A 21,130-nucleotide genomic window follows, 5' to 3' on the forward strand; every position below is an offset into this window, starting at 1 on the left:
CAGCGTAGATTTGGCCTTGTGTTTTAAGATATTTTCCAGATGAATGGTGAATTCATCTCCCAGTGGTTCAGTCTGGAAAGCAGACTGAACCAGGGTTTCCTCTAGGATTTTGCCTGTTCTTAGCTCCATTCCGTTTTGTGTTTATCCTGAAAAGCTCCCCAGTTCTTCACAAATACAAGCATACCCATAACATGATGCAGCCACCATTATGCTTGAAAATATGGAGAGTGGTACTCAGTAATGTGTTGTATTGGATTTGCCCCCAAACATTACACTTTGTATTCAGGACAAAAAGTGAATTGCTTTGCCACATTTTTTGGGGTATTACTTTAGTGCCGTGTTGCAAACAGGATGCATGTTTTGGAATATAATTTTTCTGTACAGGCTACGTTCTTTTCACTCGGTCAATTAGGTTAGTATTGTGGAGAAAGTACAATGTTGTTGATCCCTCCTCAATTTTATCTTATCACAATTAAACTCTAACTGTTTTAAAGTCACCATTGGCCTCATGGTGAAATGTCTGAGCAGTTTCCTTCCTCTCCGGCAGCAGAGTTAGGAAGGACGCCTGTATCTTTGTCGTGACTGTTTGTGTTGATACACCATCCAAAGTGTAATTAATAAGTTCACCATGCTCAAAGGGATATTCAATGTTTTTATTATTTTTACCAGTCTACCCTTCTTTGGGAGCCATTGGAAAACCTCCCTGGTCTTCGTGGTGAATCTGTGTTACAAATTCACTGCTCGACTGAGGGACCTTACAGACAATTGTATGTGTGGGGTACAGAGATGAGGTAGTCATTCAAAAATCATGTTAAACAATATTATTGCCAGGCTTGCCATAACAAAGGGGTTGAATACTTATTGACTCAAGACATTTTAGGTTTTCATTTTTTATTAATCTGTGAAAAAATTGAAAAACAAAATTCTACTTTTACGTTATGGGTTATTGTGTGTAGTAGGCCAGTGACAAAAAAAAACATCTAAATGTAATCCATTTTAAATTCAGGCTGTAACACAACAACTTGTGGGAAAAGTCAAGAGGTGTGAATACTTCCTGAAGGCCCTGTCTGAGGTTCATACTGTGGAATGCAGTGGTTGGTTTTGATGTTTCAAGTTTTGATGTCACATGCACTAGTACAGTAACATGGCTTTCTTACAAGTTATAAACCCAACAATGTAGCAATCAATAACCATGTCACACTAAAAATAACATAAGGTAGAACAAAAACACACAATAAACAAGAAGAACAGAAGAACGTAAGTAAGCATAATATATAGAGGGTCAGTCAGTTCCAGTACCATATTTACAATGTGCAGGGATACTGGAATGATAGGTAGATATGTACAGTGCATTTGCAAAGTATTCGGAACCCTTGACTTCTTCAACATTTTGTTACGTTACATCCTTATTCTAAAATTGATTAAATCGTTTTTTCCCCCCATCAATCTATACATTTTGCAAATGTATTAAAAATGAACTAGCATGTGCTCCTGCTAGTCAGAAGAGGAGAGCTGAAGACCAGTCAGAACGAACCTGGAGGACTGCTGCCCAGATACCTACTGGCTCAGAGGACTCTAGTGTGACTGTTGAGACAGACTTTGGGAACGGTTCCCAATCACAGTCAAAAAGGAATACCTATTCCCTACCGTGACTTCTATGATTAAATAAATCAACTGTGACCTCCGGGCCTCAAATTAGAGACTGGTTTACACAGTGGCTATTACCAAAGTTTCGCTAAACCACTGTTAACCTTACCTCATAAAAGTTATTATTTGCACTAAGACAGTGAGCAGAAGATTTGGTTAGATGTTAATATTGGTTTTATGATAACACATACCACTGTGTACTGTCCTTCTCTGAAACTGAAATGGACACAGTGACATGTGATACAGTAGTGATTACTCTTGTGTTTGCATAGGTGTGAGTTAATTTTGCTATCAATGCAAGATGATATGTGACCCTGCGAAGGTGACTAGATTTGACGTCCCACACACCGTCCTCGTCCACCATCTGTATAGGTCTAGTAGTGGACAATGTTGAGTAGCTGTCTGTAACTGACAAGGGAAGTATCTCCGGTATGGGTCACAAAGTGGCATTCGGTGGCCGTCAACAAATCAGTCAACGACAGCTTCATGAAGTAGAAAGTAGGAACTAATTTAGATGGAAGGGGAAGACAACGTGAGGCCAAGGTGAAGTCCCGGGGTGCGTATAGGCCAAGGTGAAGTCCCGGGGTGCGTATAGGCCAAGGTGAAGTCCCGGGGTGCGTATAGGCCAAGGTGAAGTCCCGGGGTGCGTATAGGCCAAGGTGAAGTCCTGCGGTGCGTATAGGCCAAGGTGAAGTCCTGCGGTGCGTATAGGCCAAGGTGAAGTCCTGCTGTGCGTATAGGCCAAGGTGAAGTCCTGCGGTGCGTATAGGCCAAGGTGAAGTCCTGCGGTGCGTATAGGCCAAGGTGAAGTCCTGCGGTGCGTATAGGCCAAGGTGAAGTCCTGCGGTGCGTATAGGCCAAGGTGAAGTCCTGCGGTGCGTATAGGCCAAGGTGAAGTCCTGCGGTGCGTATAGGCCAAGGTGAAGTCCCTGGGTGCGTATAGGCCAAGGTGGGGTGCGTATAGGCCAAGGTGAAGTCCCGGGGTGCGTATAGGCCAAGGTGAAGTCCTGCGGTGCGTATAGGCCAAGGTGAAGTCCCGCGGTGCGTATAGGCCAAGGAGAAGTCCCGGGGTGCGTATAGGCCAAGGTGAAGTCCTGCGGTGCGTATAGGCCAAGGTGAAGTCCCGGGGTGCGTATAGGCCAAGGTGAAGTCCTGCGGTGCGTATAGGCCAAGGTGAAGTCCCGGGGTGCGTATAGGCCAAGGTGAAGTCCTGCGGTGCGTATAGGCCAAGGTGAAGTCCTGCGGTGCGTATAGGCCAAGGAGAAGTCCCGGGGTGCGTATAGGCCAAGGTGAAGTCCTGCGGTGCGTATAGGCCAAGGTGAAGTCCCGGGGTGCGTATAGGCCAAGGTGAAGTCCCGGGGTGCGTATAGGCCAAGGTGAAGTCCCGGGGTGCGTATAGGCCAAGGTGAAGTCCTGGGGTGCGTATAGGCCAAGGTGAAGTCCTGCGGTGCGTATAGGCCAAGGTGAAGTCCCGGGGTGCGTAGGCCAAGGTGAAGTGCGTATAGGCCAAGGTGAAGTCCTGCGGTGCGTATAGGCCATGGTGAAGTCCCGGGGTGCGTATAGGCCAAGGTGAAGTCCCCAAGGTGAAGTGCGTATAGGCCAAGGTGAAGTCCCGCGGTGCGTATAGGCCAAGGTGAAGTCCCGGGGTGCGTATAGGCCAAGGTGAAGTCCCGGGGTGCGTATAGGCCAAGGTGAAGTCCCGGGGTGCGTATAGGCCAAGGTGAAGTCCCGGGGTGCGTATAGGCCATGGTGAAGTCCCGCGGTGCGTATAGGCCATGGTGAAGTCCCGGGGTGCGTATAGGCCAAGGTGAAGTCCCGGGATGCGTATAGGCCAAGGTGAAGTCCCGCGGTGCGTATAGGCCAAGGTGAAGTCCCGGGGTGCGTATAGGCCAAAGTGAAGTCCAGGGGGTGCGTATAGGCCAAGGTGAAGTCCCGGGGTGCGTATAGGCCAAGGTGAAGTCCCGGGTGCGTATAGGCCAAGGTGAAGTCCTGCGGTGCGTATAGGCCATGGTGAAGTCCCGGGGTGCGTATAGGCCAAGGTGAAGTCCCGGGGTGCGTATAGGCCAAGGTGAAGTCCCGCGGTGCGTATAGGCCAAGGTGAAGTCCCGGGGTGCGTATAGGCCAAGGTGAAGTCCCGGGGTGCGTATAGGCCAAGGTGAAGTCCCGGGGTGCGTATAGGCCAAGGTGAAGTCCTGCGGTGCGTATAGGCCAAGGTGAAGTCCTGCGGTGCGTATAGGCCAAGGTGAAGTCCTGCGGTGCGTATAGGCCAAGGTGAAGTCCTGCGGTGCGTATAGGCCAAGGTGAAGTCCTGCGGTGCGTATAGGCCAAGGTGAAGTCCTGCTGTGCGTATAGGCCAAGGTGAAGTCCTGCGGTGCGTATAGGCCAAGGTGAAGTCCTGCGGTGCGTATAGGCCAAGGTGAAGTCCTGCGGTGCGTATAGGCCAAGGTGAAGTCCCGGGGTGCGTATAGGCCAAGGTGAAGTCCCGGGGTGCGTATAGGCCAAGGTGAAGTCCCGGGGTGCGTATAGGCCAAGGTGAAGTCCCGGGGTGCGTATAGGCCAAGGTGAAGTCCCGGGGTGCGTATAGGCCAAGGTGAAGTCCCGGGGTGCGTATAGGCCAAGGTGAAGTCCCGGGGTGCGTATAGGCCAAGGTGAAGTCCTGCGGTGCGTATAGGCCAAGGTGAAGTCCCGGGGTGCGTATAGGCCAAGGTGAAGTCCCGGGGTGCGTATAGGCCAAGGTGAAGTCCCGCGGTGCGTATAGGCCAAGGTGAAGTCCCGCGGTGCGTATAGGCCAAGGTGAAGTCAGGGGTGCGTATAGGCCAAGGTGAAGTCCCGGGGTGCGTATAGGCCAAGGTGAAGTCCCGGGGTGCGTATAGGCCAAAGTGAAGTCCAGGGGTGCGTATAGGCCAAGGTGAAGTCCCGGGGTGCGTATAGGCCAAGGTGAAGTCCCGGGGTGCGTATAGGCCAAGGTGAAGTCCCGGGGTGCGTATAGGCCAAGGTGAAGTCGTGCGGTGCGTATAGGCCAAGGTGAAGTCCTGCGGTGCGTATAGGCCAAGGTGAAGTCCTGCGGTGCGTATAGGCCAAGGTGAAGTCCCGGGGTGCGTATAGGCCAAGGTGAAGTCCTGCGGTGCGTATAGGCCAAGGTGAAGTCCTGCGGTGCGTATAGGCCAAGGTGAAGTCCCGGGGTGCGTATAGGCCAAGGTGAAGTCCTGCGGTGCGTATAGGCCAAGGTGAAGTCCTGCGGTGCGTATAGGCCAAGGTGAAGTCCTGCGGTGCGTATAGGCCAAGGTGAAGTCCTGCGGTGCGTATAGGCCAAGGTGAAGTCCCGGGGTGCGTATAGGCCAAGGTGAAGTCCCGGTGGTAGGCCAAGGTGAAGTCCGGGGTGCGTATAGGCCAAGGTGAAGTCCCGGGGTGCGTATAGGCCAAGGTGAAGTCCCGGGGTGCGTATAGGCCAAGGTGAAGTCCCGGGGTGCGTATAGGCCAAGGTGAAGTCCCGGGGTGCGTATAGGCCAAGGTGAAGTCCCGGGGTGCGTATAGGCCAAGGTGAAGTCCCGGGGTGCGTATAGGCCCGGGGTGCGTATAGGCCAAGGTGAAGTCCTGCGGTGCGTATAGGCCAAGGTGAAGTCCCGGTGCGTATAGGCCAAGGTGAAGTCCCGGGGTGCGTATAGGCCAAGGTGAAGTCCCGGGGTGCGTATAGGCCAAGGTGAAGTCCCGGGGTGCGTATAGGCCAAGGTGAAGTCCCGGGGTGCGTATAGGCCAAGGTGAAGTCCGGGGTGCGTATAGGCCAAGGTGAAGTCCCGGGGTGCGTATAGGCCAAGGTGAAGTCCTGCGGTGCGTATAGGCCAAGGTGAAGTCCTGCGGTGCGTATAGGCCAAGGTGAAGTCGTATAGGCCAAGGTGAAGTCCCGGTGCGTATAGGCCAAGGTGAAGTCCCGGGGTGCGTATAGGCCAAGGTGAAGTCCTGCGGTGCGTATAGGCCAAGGTGAAGTCCCGGGGTGCGTATAGGCCAAGGTGAAGTCCCGGGGTGCGTATAGGCCAAGGTGAAGTCCTGCGGTGCGTATAGGCCAAGGTGAAGTCCTGCGGTGCGTATAGGCCATGGTGAAGTCCCGGGGTGCGTATAGGCCAAGGTGAAGTCCCGGGGTGCGTATAGGCCAAGGTGAAGTCCCGCGGTGCGTATAGGCCAAGGTGAAGTCCCGGGGTGCGTATAGGCCAAAGTGAAGTCCAGGGGTGCGTATAGGCCAAGGTGAAGTCCCGGGGTGCGTATAGGCCAAGGTGAAGTCCCGGGGTGCGTATAGGCCAAGGTGAAGTCCTGCGGTGCGTATAGGCCATGGTGAAGTCCCGGGGTGCGTATAGGCCAAGGTGAAGTACCGGGGTGCGTATAGGCCAAGGTGAAGTCCCGCGGTGCGTATAGGCCAAGGTGAAGTCCCGGGGTGCGTATAGGCCAAAGTGAAGTCCAGGGGTGCGTATAGGCCAAAGTGAAGTCCAGGGGTGCGTATAGGCCAAGGTGAAGTCCCGGGGTGCGTATAGGCCAAGGTGAAGTCCCGGGGTGCGTATAGGCCAAGGTGAAGTCCTGCGGTGCGTATAGGCCAAGGTGAAGTCCTGCGGTGCGTATAGGCCAAGGTGAAGTCCTGCGGTGCGTATAGGCCAAGGTGAAGTCCTGCGGTGCGTATAGGCCAAGGTGAAGTCCTGCGGTGCGTATAGGCCAAGGTGAAGTCCCGCGGTGCGTATAGGCCAAGGTGAAGTCCTGGGTGCGTATAGGCCAAGGTGAAGTGCGTATAGGCCAAGGTGAAGTCCTGCGGTGCGTATAGGCCAAGGTGAAGTCCTGGGGTGCGTATAGGCCAAGGTGAAGTCCGGGGTGCGTATAGGCCAAGGTGAAGTCCGGGGGTGCGTATAGGCCAAGGTGAAGTCCCGGGTGCGTATAGGCCAAGGTGAAGTCCCGGGGTGCGTATAGGCCAAGGTGAAGTCCCGGGGTGCGTATAGGCCAAGGTGAAGGGTGCGTATAGGCCAAGGTGAAGTCCCGGTGGTATAGGCAAGGTGAAGTCCCGGTGCGTATAGGCCAAGGTGAAGTCCCGGGGTGCGTATAGGCCAAGGTGAAGTCCCGGGGTGCGTATAGGCCAAGGTGAAGTCCCGGGGTGCGTATAGGCCAAGGTGAAGTCCGCGGTGCGTATAGGCCAAGGTGAAGTCCAGGGGTGCGTATAGGCCAAGGTGAAAGGGGTGCGTATAGGCCAAGGTGAAGTCCCGGGGTGCGTATAGGCCAAGGTGAAGTCCCGGGGTGCGTATAGGCCAAGGTGAAGTCCAGGGGTGCGTATAGGCCAAGGTGAAGTCCCGGGGTGCGTATAGGCCAAGGTGAAGTCCCGGGGTGCGTATAGGCCAAGGTGAAGTCCCGCGGTGCGTATAGGCCAAGGTGAAGTCCTGCGGTGCGTATAGGCCAAGGTGAAGTCCTGCGGTGCGTATAGGCCAAGGTGAAGTCCCGGGGTGCGTATAGGCCAAGGTGAAGTCCTGCGGTGCGTATAGGCCAAGGTGAAGTCCTGCGGTGCGTATAGGCCAAGGTGAAGTCCCGGTGCGTATAGGCCAAGGTGAAGTCCTGCGGTGCGTATAGGCCAAGGTGAAGTCCTGCGGTGCGTATAGGCCAAGGTGAAGTCCTGCGGTGCGTATAGGCCAAGGTGAAGTCCGGGGTGCGTATAGGCCAAGGTGAAGTCCTGCGGTGCGTATAGGCCAAGGTGAAGTCCTGCGGTGCGTATAGGCCAAGGTGAAGTCCCGGGGTGCGTATAGGCCAAGGTGAAAGTGCGTATAGGCCAAGGTGAAGTCCCGGGGTGCGTATAGGCCAAGGTGAAGTCCTGCGGTGCGTATAGGCCAAGGTGAAGTCCCGGGGTGCGTATAGGCCAAGGTGAAGTCCTGCGGTGCGTATAGGCCAAGGTGAAGTCCCGGGGTGCGTATAGGCCAAGGTGAAGTCCTGCGGTGCGTATAGGCCAAGGTGAAGTCCCGGGGTGCGGGTGCGTAGGTAGGCCAAGGTGAAGTCCCGGGGTGCGTATAGGCCAAGGTGAAGTCCTGCGGTGCGTATAGGCCAAGGTGAAGTCCCGGGGTGCGTATAGGCCAAGGTGAAGTCCCGGGGTGCGTATAGGCCAAGGTGAAGTCCCGGGGTGCGTATAGGCCAAGGTGAAGTCCCGGGGTGTATAGGCCAAGGTGAAGTGGGTGCGTATAGGTCAAGGTGAAGTCCCGGGGTGCGTATAGGCCAAGGTGAAGTCCTGCGGTGCGTATAGGCCAAGGTGAAGTCCTGCGGTGCGTATAGGCCAAGGTGAAGTCCCGGGGTGCGTATAGGCCAAGGTGAAGTCCTGCGGTGCGTATAGGCCAAGGTGAAGTCCTGCGGTGCGTATAGGCCAAGGTGAAGTCCCGGGGTGCGTATAGGCCAAGGTGAAGTCCTGCGGTGCGTATAGGCCAAGGTGAAGTCCTGCGGTGCGTATAGGCCAAGGTGAAGTCCTGCGGTGCGTATAGGCCAAGGTGAAGTCCCGGGGTGCGTATAGGCCAAGGTGAAGTCCCGGGGTGCGTATAGGCCAAGGTGAAGTCCCGGGTGCGTATAGGCCAAGGTGAAGTCCCGGGGTGCGTATAGGCCAAGGTGAAGTCCCGGGGTGCGTATAGGCCAAGGTGAAGTCCCGGGGTGCGTATAGGCCAAGGTGAAGTCCCGGGGTGCGTATAGGCCAAGGTGAAGTCCCGGGGTGCGTATAGGCCAAGGTGAAGTCCCGGGGTGCGTATAGGCCAAGGTGAAGTCCCGGGGTGCGTATAGGCCAAGGTGAAGTCCTGCGGTGCGTATAGGCCAAGGTGAAGTCCCGGGGTGCGTATAGGCCAAGGTGAAGTCCCGGGGTGCGTATAGGCCAAGGTGAAGTCCCGCGGTGCGTATAGGCCAAGGTGAAGTCCCGCGGTGCGTATAGGCCAAGGTGAAGTCCAGGGGTGCGTATAGGCCAAGGTGAAGTCCCGGGGTGCGTATAGGCCAAGGTGAAGTCCCGGGGTGCGTATAGGCCAAGGTGAAGTCCCGGGGTGCGTATAGGCCAAGGTGAAGTGCCCAAGGTGAAGTCCCGGGGTGCGTATAGGCCAAGGTGAAGTCCCGGGGTGCGTATAGGCCAAGGTGAAGTCCCGGGGTGCGTATAGGCCAAGGTGAAGTCCTGCGGTGCGTATAGGCCAAGGTGAAGTCCCGGGGTGCGTATAGGCCAAGGTGAAGTCCCGGGGTGCGTATAGGCCAAGGTGAAGTCCCGGGGTGCGTATAGGCCAAGGTGAAGTCCCGGGGTGCGTATAGGCCAAGGTGAAGTCCCGGGGTGCGTATAGGCCAAGGTGAAGTCCCGGGGTGCGTATAGGCCAAGGTGAAGTCCCGGGTGCGTATAGGCCAAGGTGAAGTCCTGCGGTGCGTATAGGCCAAGGTGAAGTCCCGGGGTGCGTATAGGCCAAGGTGAAGTCCCGGGGTGCGTATAGGCCAAGGTGAAGTCCCGGGGTGCGTATAGGCCAAGGTGAAGTCCCGGGGTGCGTATAGGCCAAGGTGAAGTCCCGCGGTGCGTATAGGCCAAGGTGAAGTCCGGGGGTGCGTATAGGCCAAGGTGTTGTTTGTTAGGGATCCAATGACCAAGAAAAAATATGATTTCATGTTGTTATGCAATATGATAGGACAAAGAAATCTTTATTTTGCATGATTTCTACACCCACAGCTTCATAACGTGTGATTTTTGTAATGTAAGCTAAAAACCTGCAACAAGAACCTCCGATCATATCAAATCACCAGGGAGAACACCAGTATATTCTAAGCAAGCAGAATAACACATGGAACCATATGTAGAAGCACTAGTGGCTCGGCTGAATGGGGCCGACGTGTGGTGGGGGGGATGGTTTGGATCTGGAGTGACCCCCCCCAACGCAGTCCTCACTGAACCATGGCAGCCTGAGAACAGGTCAAGCGAGAAGGTCAGGCGGGCACCACCTCGCAGGTCAGGGCTGGGTTTGGCAGGAACACACTTCCTGTGTCACACCAGTCCCTAGTGGATAACTCATTTCCTGTCTGGGCTGTGTTTGTCTGTGGTTGAATTGACATGTATGCAGAGTATGCATATGCATGTGTGTCTCCCCTTGTCCTGTCTGCCAATTCCATCTAACTTACTTCACTCTGTTTTCCTCTCTTTTCTCTTTCTCTGTCTTCTATGGCCCCTAGGCTCTGCTGACGCCTCTAGGTCCACAGCCTGATTTGTGGTTCCACGGCTGTTTCACTGTAGCCCTCTAAAGTGTCTCCTTGCAGCCGGACACAGGCGATTAACACATATTCACCGCTTCCTTTCCTCACCACAAGGCCTCCTGGGTATTTATCCCAACACACTGCTCTTAAGACTTGGTTAGTCATTTCCTCCTAATTGAGGTTGTGTGTAATTTGTGTGTATCTTTTGAGCCTTTTCCTAATGCTACTGCTAATGCTTACATGTTTCCCACTGCGGTCTGTGGGAGTTTGGGGCTAAAGCCAGAGACGTGGGGCCTACGGTAGAGAGGCCCTGAGCAGTCCTGAGGCTCAGCAGTTCCTCTGGGACAGTTCTTATGTTCTAGCACGGTCATCTCATTTGTAGTCCATTCTACTGATCTTATGTTCTGGAATAGTCATCTCATTTATAGTCCATTCTACTGATCTTGTGTTCTGCAACAGTCATCTAATTTATAGTCCATTATACTGATCTTCCTAGCTTGCTAGCTGCTCTAGAATCAATACAGTGCCATGCATTGATTGGTCAAATGTCACACTGACTATGGGTCTCTAGGGCCAAATATGCCTGCAGCATGTACTATTTACATGTATTGAACATCAGATGAGGGCTAATGAAGCCCTAGTTATCCATAACAACACCGGGGTGTTACTGTTGTTACATCATTCTATTAAGTATTGCATGACAATATACAGTGCCTTGCGAAAGTATTCGGCCCCCTTGAACTTTGCGACCTTTTGCCACATTTCAGGCTTCAAACATAAAGATATAAAACTGTATTTGTTTGTGAAGAATCAACAACAAGTGGGACACAATCATGAAGTGGAACGACATTTATTGGATATTTCAAACTTTTTTAACAAATCAAAAACTGAAAAATTGGGCGTGCAAAATTATTCAGCCCCTTTACTTTCAGTGCAGCAAACTCTCTCCAGAAGTTCAGTGAGGATCTCTGAATGATCCAATGTTGACCTAAATGACTAATGATGATAAATACAATCCACCTGTGTGTAATCAAGTCTCCGTATACCCAAATCCAGCTAGCAGATGTTCTGAAAGAGCTGCAAAACCTGGACCCGTACAAATCAGCTGGACTTGACAATCTGGACTCTCTATTACTGAAACTATCCGCCGCCATTGTCGCAACCCCTATTACCAGCCTGTTCAACCTCTCTTTCATATCGTCTGAGATCCCCAAGGATTGGAAAGCTGCCGCAGTCATCCCCCCCCAAACTGTTACAGACCTATATCCATCCTGCCCTGCCTATCTAACGTCTTCGAAAGCCAAGTCAACAAACAGGTCACTGACCATCTCGAATCCCACCGTACCTTCTCCGCTGTGCAATCTGGTTTCCGAGCTGGTCACGGGTGCACCTCAACCACGCTCAAGGTACTAAACGATATCATAATCGCCATTGATAAAAGACAGTACTGTGCAGCCGTCTTCATCAACCTTGCCAAGGCTTTCGACTCTGTCAATCACCATATTCTTATCGGCAGACTCAGTAGCCTCGGTTTTTCTGATGACTGCCTTGCCTGGTTCACCAACTACTTTGCAGACAGAGTTCAGTGTGTCAAATCGGAGGGCATGTTGTCCGGTCCTCTGGCAGTCTCTATGGGGGTGCCACAGGGTTCGATTCTCGGGCAGACTCTTTTCTCTGTATATATCAATGATGTTGCTCTTGCTGCGGGTGATTCCCTGATCCACCTCTACGCAGACGACACCATTCTGTATACTTCCGGCCCGTCCTTGGACACTGTGCAATCTAACCTCCAAATGAGCTTCAATGCCATACAACACTCCTTCCGTGGCCTCCAACTGCTCTTAAACGCTAGTAAACCCAATTGCATGCTTTTCAACCGTTCGCTGCCTGCACCCGCACGCCCGACTAGCATCACCACCCTGGGTGGTTCCGACCTAGAATATGTGGACATCTATAAGTACCTAGGTGTCTGGCTAGACTGTAAACTCTCCTTCCAGACTCATATCAAACATCTCCAATCTAAAATCAAATCTAGAGTCGGCTTTCTATTCCGCAACAAAGCCTCCTTCACTCACGCCGCCAAACTTACCCCAGTAAAACTGACTATCCTACCGATCCTTGACTTTGGCGATGTCATCTACAAAATAGCTTCCAACACTCTACTCAGCAAACTGGATGCAGTTCATCACAGTGCCATCCGTTTTGTTACTAAAGCACCTTATACCACCCACCACTGTGACCTGTATGCTCTAGTCGGCTGGCCCTCGCTACATATTCATCGCCAGACCCACTGGCTCCAGGTCATCTACAAGTCCATGCTAGGTAAAGCTCCGCCTTATCTCAGTTCACTGGTCACGATGGCAACACCCACCCGTAGCATGCGCTCCAGCAGGTGTATCTCACTGATCATCCCTAAAGCCAACACCTCATTTGGCCACCTTTCGTTCCAGTTCTCTGCTGCCTGTGACTGGAACGAATTGCAAAAATCGCTGAATTTGGAGACTTTTATCTCCCTCGCCAACTTCAAACATCTGCTATCTGAGCAGCTAACCGATTGCTGCAGCTGTACATAGTCTATCGGTAAATAGCCCACCCAATTTTACCTACCTCTTCCCCATACTGGTTTTATTTATTTACTTTTCTGCTCTTTTGCACACCAATATCTATACCTGTACATGACCATCTGATCATTTATCACTCCAGTGTTAATCTGCTAAATTGTAATTATCCGCCTACCTCCTCATGCCTTTTGCACACAATGTATATAGACTTTTTTTTCTACCGTGTTATTGACTTGTTAATTGTTTACTCCATGTGTAACTGTGTGTTGTTGTCTGTTCACACCGCTATGCTTTATCTTGGCCAGGTCGCAGTTGCAAATGAGAACTTGTTCTCAACTAGCCTACCTGGTTAAATAAAGGTGAAATAAAAAAATAAAAAAATAGTTTCTGCTCTGACAGACACTGTCAACTATGGGGTGTGTTTCTTATGGCCAGTTGACACTCATTCTAATTCTATGAATGCTAATTCACAGAATTAGAATCAGTGTGAAGTGGACGTATTTATTGGATTGTCGTCAAGGTCTGTTTGCTTCATAATATTTGACCTAATTTGGTATCTTTCTTGCGTGAGGGTTTAAGTGTACTCCGCATCGTCGGTGATTGGTCAACAGTACTACTCCTAGTAGAAATGGGAACATTAAGTGTTTGTTGTCATTTAACGAGAGACGATTAGTTTTCATGCACATTTTGCCAATTTTTTTCTCTTTTCTCATACTTTACGGGTATGAAAGTATAGATGTTCGCTTCGCCTAGCCGATGTATGCGGACGCCTTAAGAGAGTAGAGAGGGTGAAGAAGTTTTGGACGTTGAGGCTTTTATGCTGCCATCTGCCTCCTTGCAGTACTCCTGTTGAAATCATGATCAATATCATCCCAGGCTGTAGATGCACAACACAACCACCAATTCAATCGAAAACAAACAAGTGCATCTCTGCATTATCACAATTGGCAAGCTACTACACCACTTAGGTAGCATGTAGTAAAAACCTGTGACACTGTGGTGACCCAGCTGGCAGTTATTGATATTTAGACACATGGGTTGCATCACAGTCAGGCATGCCCTGTGTGGTTTCAGTGTGACGTAGAGAGGACGTCAGTGGAGCTTTGTAATACTGCCATGATGCACTCAACGGGGACAAGAGGAAATTGATTGTTCACTTATTTAGTTGGTTTCATTGCTGTTGTCATTCGAAAGAGCGAGCTGCCCAGAGAGAGGTATTTCCTGGAGTTACCTGTCACATTCTGGCCGGGTGTGAGGAGGATATTTGAAAATGTGAAAGCTGTCTCTCTCTAATTTGAGGCTATGAAAAGAAAGAGGAAGACTACAGAAAGAGATGAGGGTGAAAACAGGATGGACTTTATGTCATAACTTTATGATCTAAAAGAACACTGATTGTACCCCATCAGTCTCCTCTAAAGCACACGTTGAATCCATTCAACTGTGATACAATACCATTTTTTTCATGGTTTGGTTTCTAATTAGAATTTTAGCCAGGCTCTGTTGCTGTGTCTACAGTGTGAAATTGTCTTTTCTTACAATGCAGCACCCTGCAGGAAGGAGGACTTATCAAGATTATCTCCCTGAAACAGTTCCTGCCTTGGAAAATGGGCCATTGTGTGAAAGGGCAGATTGCTGCCTTACATCATGATTACAGCCCCAGTACCACAGCTAGCAGCTAGAAAATGTGGCATTTTCAAAATGACCAACACACACGATTGTCCTCTTCGACAGTGACTTAGTCAGGTCCATTCTGGTTGCTTTATCTCTCCAGTGCTGTGGTTCAATGGCAGAACTCCCCCTAGCTTCCTTGTGAACCCCTGCTCCCTGAACTTCCTGTGTAGCTATGTGTTTAGTTAACATGTACAGTATATCTGCTGTCAGGGGTTGTTGCTATTTCTGGATCTCGTCTATCACTGAGCTCTGTTATCTGTCATACTAAGTGTGTGTTGCTGTTCATTAGACCATGTGTCCGGTCTGTTAATGAAAGGCTGTTCTATTTCCCCCTGTTTTATGTCTGGCTTCGCATGGATGCAGAGTGAGGTGTGTGTGTGTGTGTGTGTGTCTATCTGTCTGTCTGGTAAAGGGTTGTGGACTATATACAGTACCAGTCAAAAAATGTAGACACACCTACTCATTCAAGGGTTTTTCTTTATTTTTACTATTTTCTACATTGTAGGATAATAGTGACTACATCAAAACTATGAAATAACACATGGAATCATGTAGCAACCAAAAAGTGTTAAACAAATCAAAATATATTTTATATTTGAGATTCTTCAAAGTAGCCACCCTTTGCCTTGATGACAGCTTTGCACACTCTTGGCATTCTCTCAACCAGCTTCACCTGGAATGCTTTTCCAACAGTCTTGAAGGAATTCCCACATGCTTTCCTTCACTCTGCGGTCCAACTCATCCCAAACCATCTCAATTGGGTTGAGGTCGGGTGATTGTGGAGGCCAGGTCATCTGATGCAGCACTCCATCACTCTCCTCCTTGGTCAAATAGCCCTTACGCAGCCTGGAGGTGTGTTGGGTCATTGTCCTGTTGAAAAACAAATGATAGTCCCACTACGCGCAAACCAGATGGGATGGCGTATCGCTGTAGAATGCTGTGGTAGCCATGCTGGTTTAGTGTGCCTTGAATTCTGAATAAATCATTGACAGTGTCACCAACAAAGCACCCCCACACATCACACCTCCTCCATGCTTCACGGTGCGAAACACAAATGCAGAGATCATCCGTTCACATACTCTGCGTCTCACAAAGACATCTCAGTTTCTGTCCGTTTTTGTCCTGAAAGCCACCACAGCCTGGTTTCCTTTTCTTCAGGAAGTAGCTATGGAGCCTCAGTGGATGTCTCACCCAGATTCCTGCCAGAATGGAGAGGAGACACCTAACAGCACAGTGGCAGGGTGTTCAAATGGACATCCTGACAGAGAGGGAGAGCTGCCTCAAACTGAGAGGAACATCTCTGTCTGGGAGAGGGACACACTTCTGATCATGGTTATCTATCTTACAATATCAGTTGGTGGCATCCCTCTCACTCATAGATGGTTAGAGAGAGTACAGTAGTACTTTATGAAGGGAGAAATGCACTTGAAGGCCAACATTTTGAAAGCATAGATAATGGTGTAATGTTTCTTGCTCTGAAATTTTGATGTGTATGTACTTATTTTCCACCATAATTTGCAAATAAATTCATAAAAAATCCTACAATGTGATTTTCTGGGAAAAAAAATATAATTTTGTCTGTCATAGTTGAAGTGTACCTATGATTAAAATTACAGGCCTCATCTTTTTAAGTGGGAGAACTTGCACAATTGGTGGCTGACTAAATACTTTTTTGCCCCACTGTATGTATGTGAATAATCCTATGATATACATACACTGATACTCAGGTGTGTGTTTCTTCTGTGTTTGAGTAGAGAGCCCCAGCAATAATGCAGGCTCTGATATGTGGATAGCAGATGAGAATGTTTGCTGTGCTCGATGAAGGGAGAGTGCTACATGAAAACATGCACATGTCCATAACAGAGACTACTCCACATGGGCCATATGCTGTCCGTGAGTGTCTCTATCTGTCAGCCTGTCTCTGTCAGCCTGTCTCGCTCTCTCTCTCTGTCTGTCTGTCTGTCTGTCTGTCTGTCTGTCTCATACATCTCTACTCACCAGCCAGATCGGGTTCTAAACAGCTTTGCACTGACTGTCTCAGAGTAGACCTCAGGACAAACTCCAGAGGGCCAGTGTTTGACATGAACAGCACACTCTTGTCCACCATCGGTCCTCTGTTTATTCTGTAGATCCACCCTCGTTGGTATATAGTGCTGACATAAGACCTTATATGGATTGCTGCTCTTTGGGTGGCAGCCAAGCAGTGTCCCATCTGAGCACAATACTCTGACAGTTTTGGGGTTTACATAACCATTGATGTCTCAGCTAGCTTTAAGGCCCTGTGGGCCTAGACGTTCACTATGATGTCTGATTGGCCAAGCGAGAGTTTTAACCCATTAGGATTCAAGACAGTTATAATTTAATTACCAACCAAGCCTGTCATTATGCATCACCAGTAAGTGGAGGCCGTCAGGCTTGCTGTTGGTTTCCTTATTGAACACTCCCTCAGATGTGTGACATTATTGGAGCCATCAAAGCAAAGGCTGTTGTCCACCATTTTGGGTTCCTTTCTTTTAGTTTATAGTTCTGTGGGGATGATTGTGTATTCTATTATAGGAATTCAAACACAAAGAAACATTGGATGGGGTGTGGGGGGTCTAAGAGAGGAGTCTACAAGCCCTGTAATTGTTTCCAGCAGCAGCCGGTTTTGGTTCTAACTTCCACCGTTCTTGCTTGTGTTTATACCCTCTGAGGCGGTGAGGGGATGACGTCACACGTGGCCACATACAGTCTGATTGGGCGGCCGATTGGCTGAAGGCTCCTTGTGGCGTTTCTGGAAAGGCCTGTGAGAGAGGGAGGGAGAGATAAAAATAGCCTAGTTTATATTCTGAACAATCTACACAAAGGCCTTAATTACAAACATTGCTCTCATCCATCTCTATTGAAAGGCTCAACAAGGCAATTCTTCACAAATACGACAAAGTCTCACATCTGTGTTTTTATAGAGTTCAAACAATCCCTCTTTCTTGGCAAAGACAACCTCTCTGTTCCAAAACTGGCAATGCCAAAATGCATAATGCTAACTATGGCAAACATTGCCATCCACCCAAAACCACTGCTACTACCAAACACTGTCACCCACTGTCTGATGTACAGCAGTGGAACATATCCTCTCTGCAGCAACATCATTTGACATCTTCATTTAATCTTCACTTAGTATGTGGTGATGGGTTAGATTCCATGATTCCTTCGTCTCCCATTGTTTGATCATTGCTGGTTATAGCTACACACCCAATAAGACCATATGAGTAGCAGGCTGTGAGTGTGTCTGCAGAACTCTATCCCCACCAGGCAGGCAGTGGGAGTAGACAGTAGACTGTAAGATACTCTCTGACCGTTCCTCTTGGCTGCTGAAGCACAGATAATTGGACACAGGTTCTGTTCTAGTTTTGTTATTGGTGTCTCAGGCCAAATTTTCATCTGTCACAAAACCCCCAGACAGATCCTGCGTTGGTTAGGCCCAAAAAGTGACATATTTTGACACATTCTCCTGGGAGTGAGGAACCCTGGCAGAGCCGTGGTCAGGTGACGTGACACTTTCCTTCGGTTGTGCAGATGGAGCCGGGGAGAGGATTATGATGTTGATGGTAAACAGATGGGTCATGTGAGGCCACTGGAGTGTAATGTCAGTCCAGTGGCCAGAGGAGCAGGAATGTTTATGTTCGCTGAGCTTTAACTGGATCATGAAGATGAAGCATTCTTGGTCTATGTTTGGACTACTGGGATTGATCCTATAGAGATAAACAGTGGCTTGGGTTAGCGGCCATTGCGGTATGATCTTCTCTGGGATCACCATTCCTTCTTGTCCACTTACGGCCCAGTTATACCAAAAGCTACAAAGTAGAAAATAATCTTCAAGTTCTCACTTTGTATGTGTATCTTCCCAACAGCATGCATAACATCACTTCATCTAGCATAGAGTCAAAGCTAGCTACCAAGACTCCCTTCTCCGATTGGTTATTATACACCTGTGTCGCTGCTCATCTGCATAACCTTGGGACTTTCTGAACTCTGGCTTCTGAGATCATAGTCGCTGGATGTGTCCTTGTGTATCCTCCCAACCATTGAAAATGGATGGTCTCTGGTGGTTTGATCGCTAGATGTAGTGCCTGGTGTAATCAGGGTATAAAACCAGAGGTCACCAAGCCAGCACACCTTAAGGATGATGGTGGAGTCACACCAAGAGCTTAGCGTCATATAGCTCAGTAGGATACTGACAGAAGTTCAATGTTCTGGTAATTTCTCCTTACTCCTATTAAACAGGCTTTGTGTCAGACAGCCACTCCTTCTGTTGGTGTAAATGTAACATGAGAGTGCACAGCGCTCATTGGCATTAGTGTTGCATTCTGGATGCATTGATGACATGATCTGTGTTTGGTACACAACTCAATAATCACTCCTGTAGCCTAACATTTATAATGATACTTTGACTTACATTAAGTCTTCTGTTGTGTTTCAACACTTGTGTTTCCTCTTGAATATGTGATATCTAAAAGAAGGGTTTGGGGAGTGGAAGCTGAGCTTGTGGACAGGATAAAGTACATCTGTATTTTCCACCCTGCCTGTATCCCCTGGTCTGACTAAACTATTCCAGTTCAACAACCAGACTTAGAAACAGTCTTTTTATGAACGGGCAGACATTCAGACCATTTGCTACGAGACTCAAAATTGAGCTCAGGTGCATCCTATTTCCATTGATAATCCTTGAGATGTTTCTACAACTTGATTGGCGTCCACCTGTGGTATATTCAATTGATTGGACATGATTTGGAAAAGCAAACACCTGTCTATATAGCGCAAAAACCAAGCAATGATGTCGAAGGAATTGTCAGTAGAGCCCTGAGACAGGATTGTGTTGAGGCACATATCTGGGGAAGGGTACCAAAAAATGTCTGCAGCATTGAAGGTTCCCAAGAATACATTGGCCTCCAGACTTTTTCTAGAGCTGGCCGCCTGGCCACACAGCAATCGGGGAGAAGAGCCTTGGTCAGGGAGGTGACCAAAAACCCAATGGTGATTCTGACAGAGCTCCAGAGTTCCTCTGTGGAGATGAGAGAACCCTCCAGAAGGATAACCATCTCTGCAGCACTCCACCAACCAGGCCTTTATGGTAGAGTGGCCAGACGGAAGCCACTCCTCAGTAAAAGGCACATGACAGCTCGCTTGGAGTTTGCCTAAAGGGACCGAAAGAACTCCGAATATGAGAAACAAGATTCTCTGGTCTGATGAAGCCAATATGTAACTCTTTGGCCTGAATGCCAAGCGTCACGTCTGGAGGAAACCTGGCACCATCCCTACGGTGAAGAATGGTGGTGGCAGCATCATGCTGTGGGAATGTTTTTCAGCTGACGTTCCCCATCCAACCTGACAGAGCTTGAAAGGATCTGCAGAGAAGAATTGGAGAAACTCCCCAAATACAGGTGTGCCAAGCTTGTAGCTTCATACCCAAGAAGACTTGAGGCTGTAAACGCTGCCAAAAGTGCTTCAACAAAGTACTGAGTAAAGGGTCTGAATACTTAAGTAAATGTATTTCCATTTATGTGGTATTGTGTATAGATAATTTAATCCATTTTAGAATAAGGCTGTAACAAAATGTGGAAAAAGTCAAGGGGTCTGAATACTTTCCAAATGCACTGTATATACATAAATATATGTTACACATTGATTCAGGAAAACACTGAAGAAAAATTGGTCCCTAAAATTCTTGACTAAAGCCCCTCACTGTTACTGCTATTTGATCTGCTGTCTGGCTAGGTTTCTGGAAAGTTCCTATGCTGTTATTTCACAGATTCATATTCACAGAGGTGTGGACTTTAATTTATGCCCTCCTGTTTATTCTCCCAATGTGAGATATAATATTCAAGCACCCTGTGACTCCAGAGGAGTCTGTGTTTGGGCTTTAGACAGACCTGACTGTGTCTAGGGTAGGGATCTCAAACCCTGTTCCTGGAGAGCAACTGTCCTGTAGGTTTGCGCTCTAACCCTAATCTTGCGCACCTGATTCTAATAATTACAGTAACTGGATCAGGCTAGTTCTAACTACAGGAGGGTAGCTTGCTCTCCAGGAACAGGTTTGGAGACCCCTGGCCTAACTGCTCTCCTAGTGGAGACAGACATGGGGCCCCGGGTTCCTCCAGTGTCGTGAGGAATGTTTGAATTACATTTTTCATTTCACATTGTCTTGTTTTGTTGAAAATGTTGAGTAACTAGTTGAATTCTGATCTCACTGCTGAGCTTAGTCTGACGTTGACCATTAACCAGTTGTTATTGTTTTGGGAAGATATTAGACCATGCTCCCTCTCTCCTGACCGATTAGTGTGTGTGGTGTGACAGGTGTTCTGATTGTGTTTTGTGTCTATCGGCAGGTTGCAGAAAAGGAGTACTCCCTGTGGGATGACTTCCTGGTTTATGGCAGATGTGACCGTGGGCAGGAAATGACCTTGGGAGAGTTGCTGCTACACATGAAGGTATCTCAGCCTCCCTTTTATTACTCAGCCAAGACCATGTTTGGCACTGTATATTTCAATTATAGAAACGTGTTTTAGCTTGCATGCCTCGCACTGTTATACATATTACACAGAGCTACGCATTGTATGCATGCATTTTCAAACAAACATTGCCAGATGCTGTACACACTCAGAGCACAAATATATGCAATGGTCAGGCTTCTGCAACATGCAACAATTTCAAAGATGTTACTGAGTTACAGTTCATATAAGGAAATCAGTCAATTCAAATTAATTCATTAGGCCTTAATCTATGGATTTCACATGACTGGGAATACAGATATTCATCTGTTGGCCACAGGTGCCTTTAAAAAAGGCTAGAGGCGTGGACCAGAAAACCAGTCCGTATCTGGTGTGACCACCATTTTCCTCATGTGACACATCTCATTCGCATGTAGTTGATCAGGTTGTTGATTGTGGAATCTTGTCCCACTCCTATTCAATGGCTGTGTAAAGTTGTTGGATATTGGTGGGATCTAGAACATGCTGTCGTACATGTCGATCCAGAGGCTCCCAAACATGCTCAATGGGTGACATGTC

The 21,130-nt window shown here is 49.0% G+C and overlaps 1 protein-coding gene across 2 annotated transcripts in view; it reads left to right on the top strand.

Moving 5' to 3' along the window:
* The window catches only part of uba7 (ubiquitin-like modifier activating enzyme 7), a 93,120-nt gene that overhangs the window by 62,794 nt on the left and 9,196 nt on the right, over nt 1–21,130 (top strand). Inside the window, exon 22 of one of the 2 annotated variants that reach the window (XM_064966874.1) lies at nt 20,450–20,551. The exons of the other annotated variant lie outside the window; for it this stretch is intronic. Coding sequence (XP_064822946.1) covers nt 20,450–20,551 — 102 coding nt within the window. The remainder of the gene's footprint in view (nt 1–20,449; nt 20,552–21,130) is intronic. 2 annotated transcript variants of the gene reach the window in all.

This window comes from Oncorhynchus masou, chromosome 5, assembly GCF_036934945.1.
Source record: "Oncorhynchus masou masou isolate Uvic2021 chromosome 5, UVic_Omas_1.1, whole genome shotgun sequence".
Taxonomy (NCBI): Eukaryota; Metazoa; Chordata; class Actinopteri; order Salmoniformes; family Salmonidae; genus Oncorhynchus; species Oncorhynchus masou.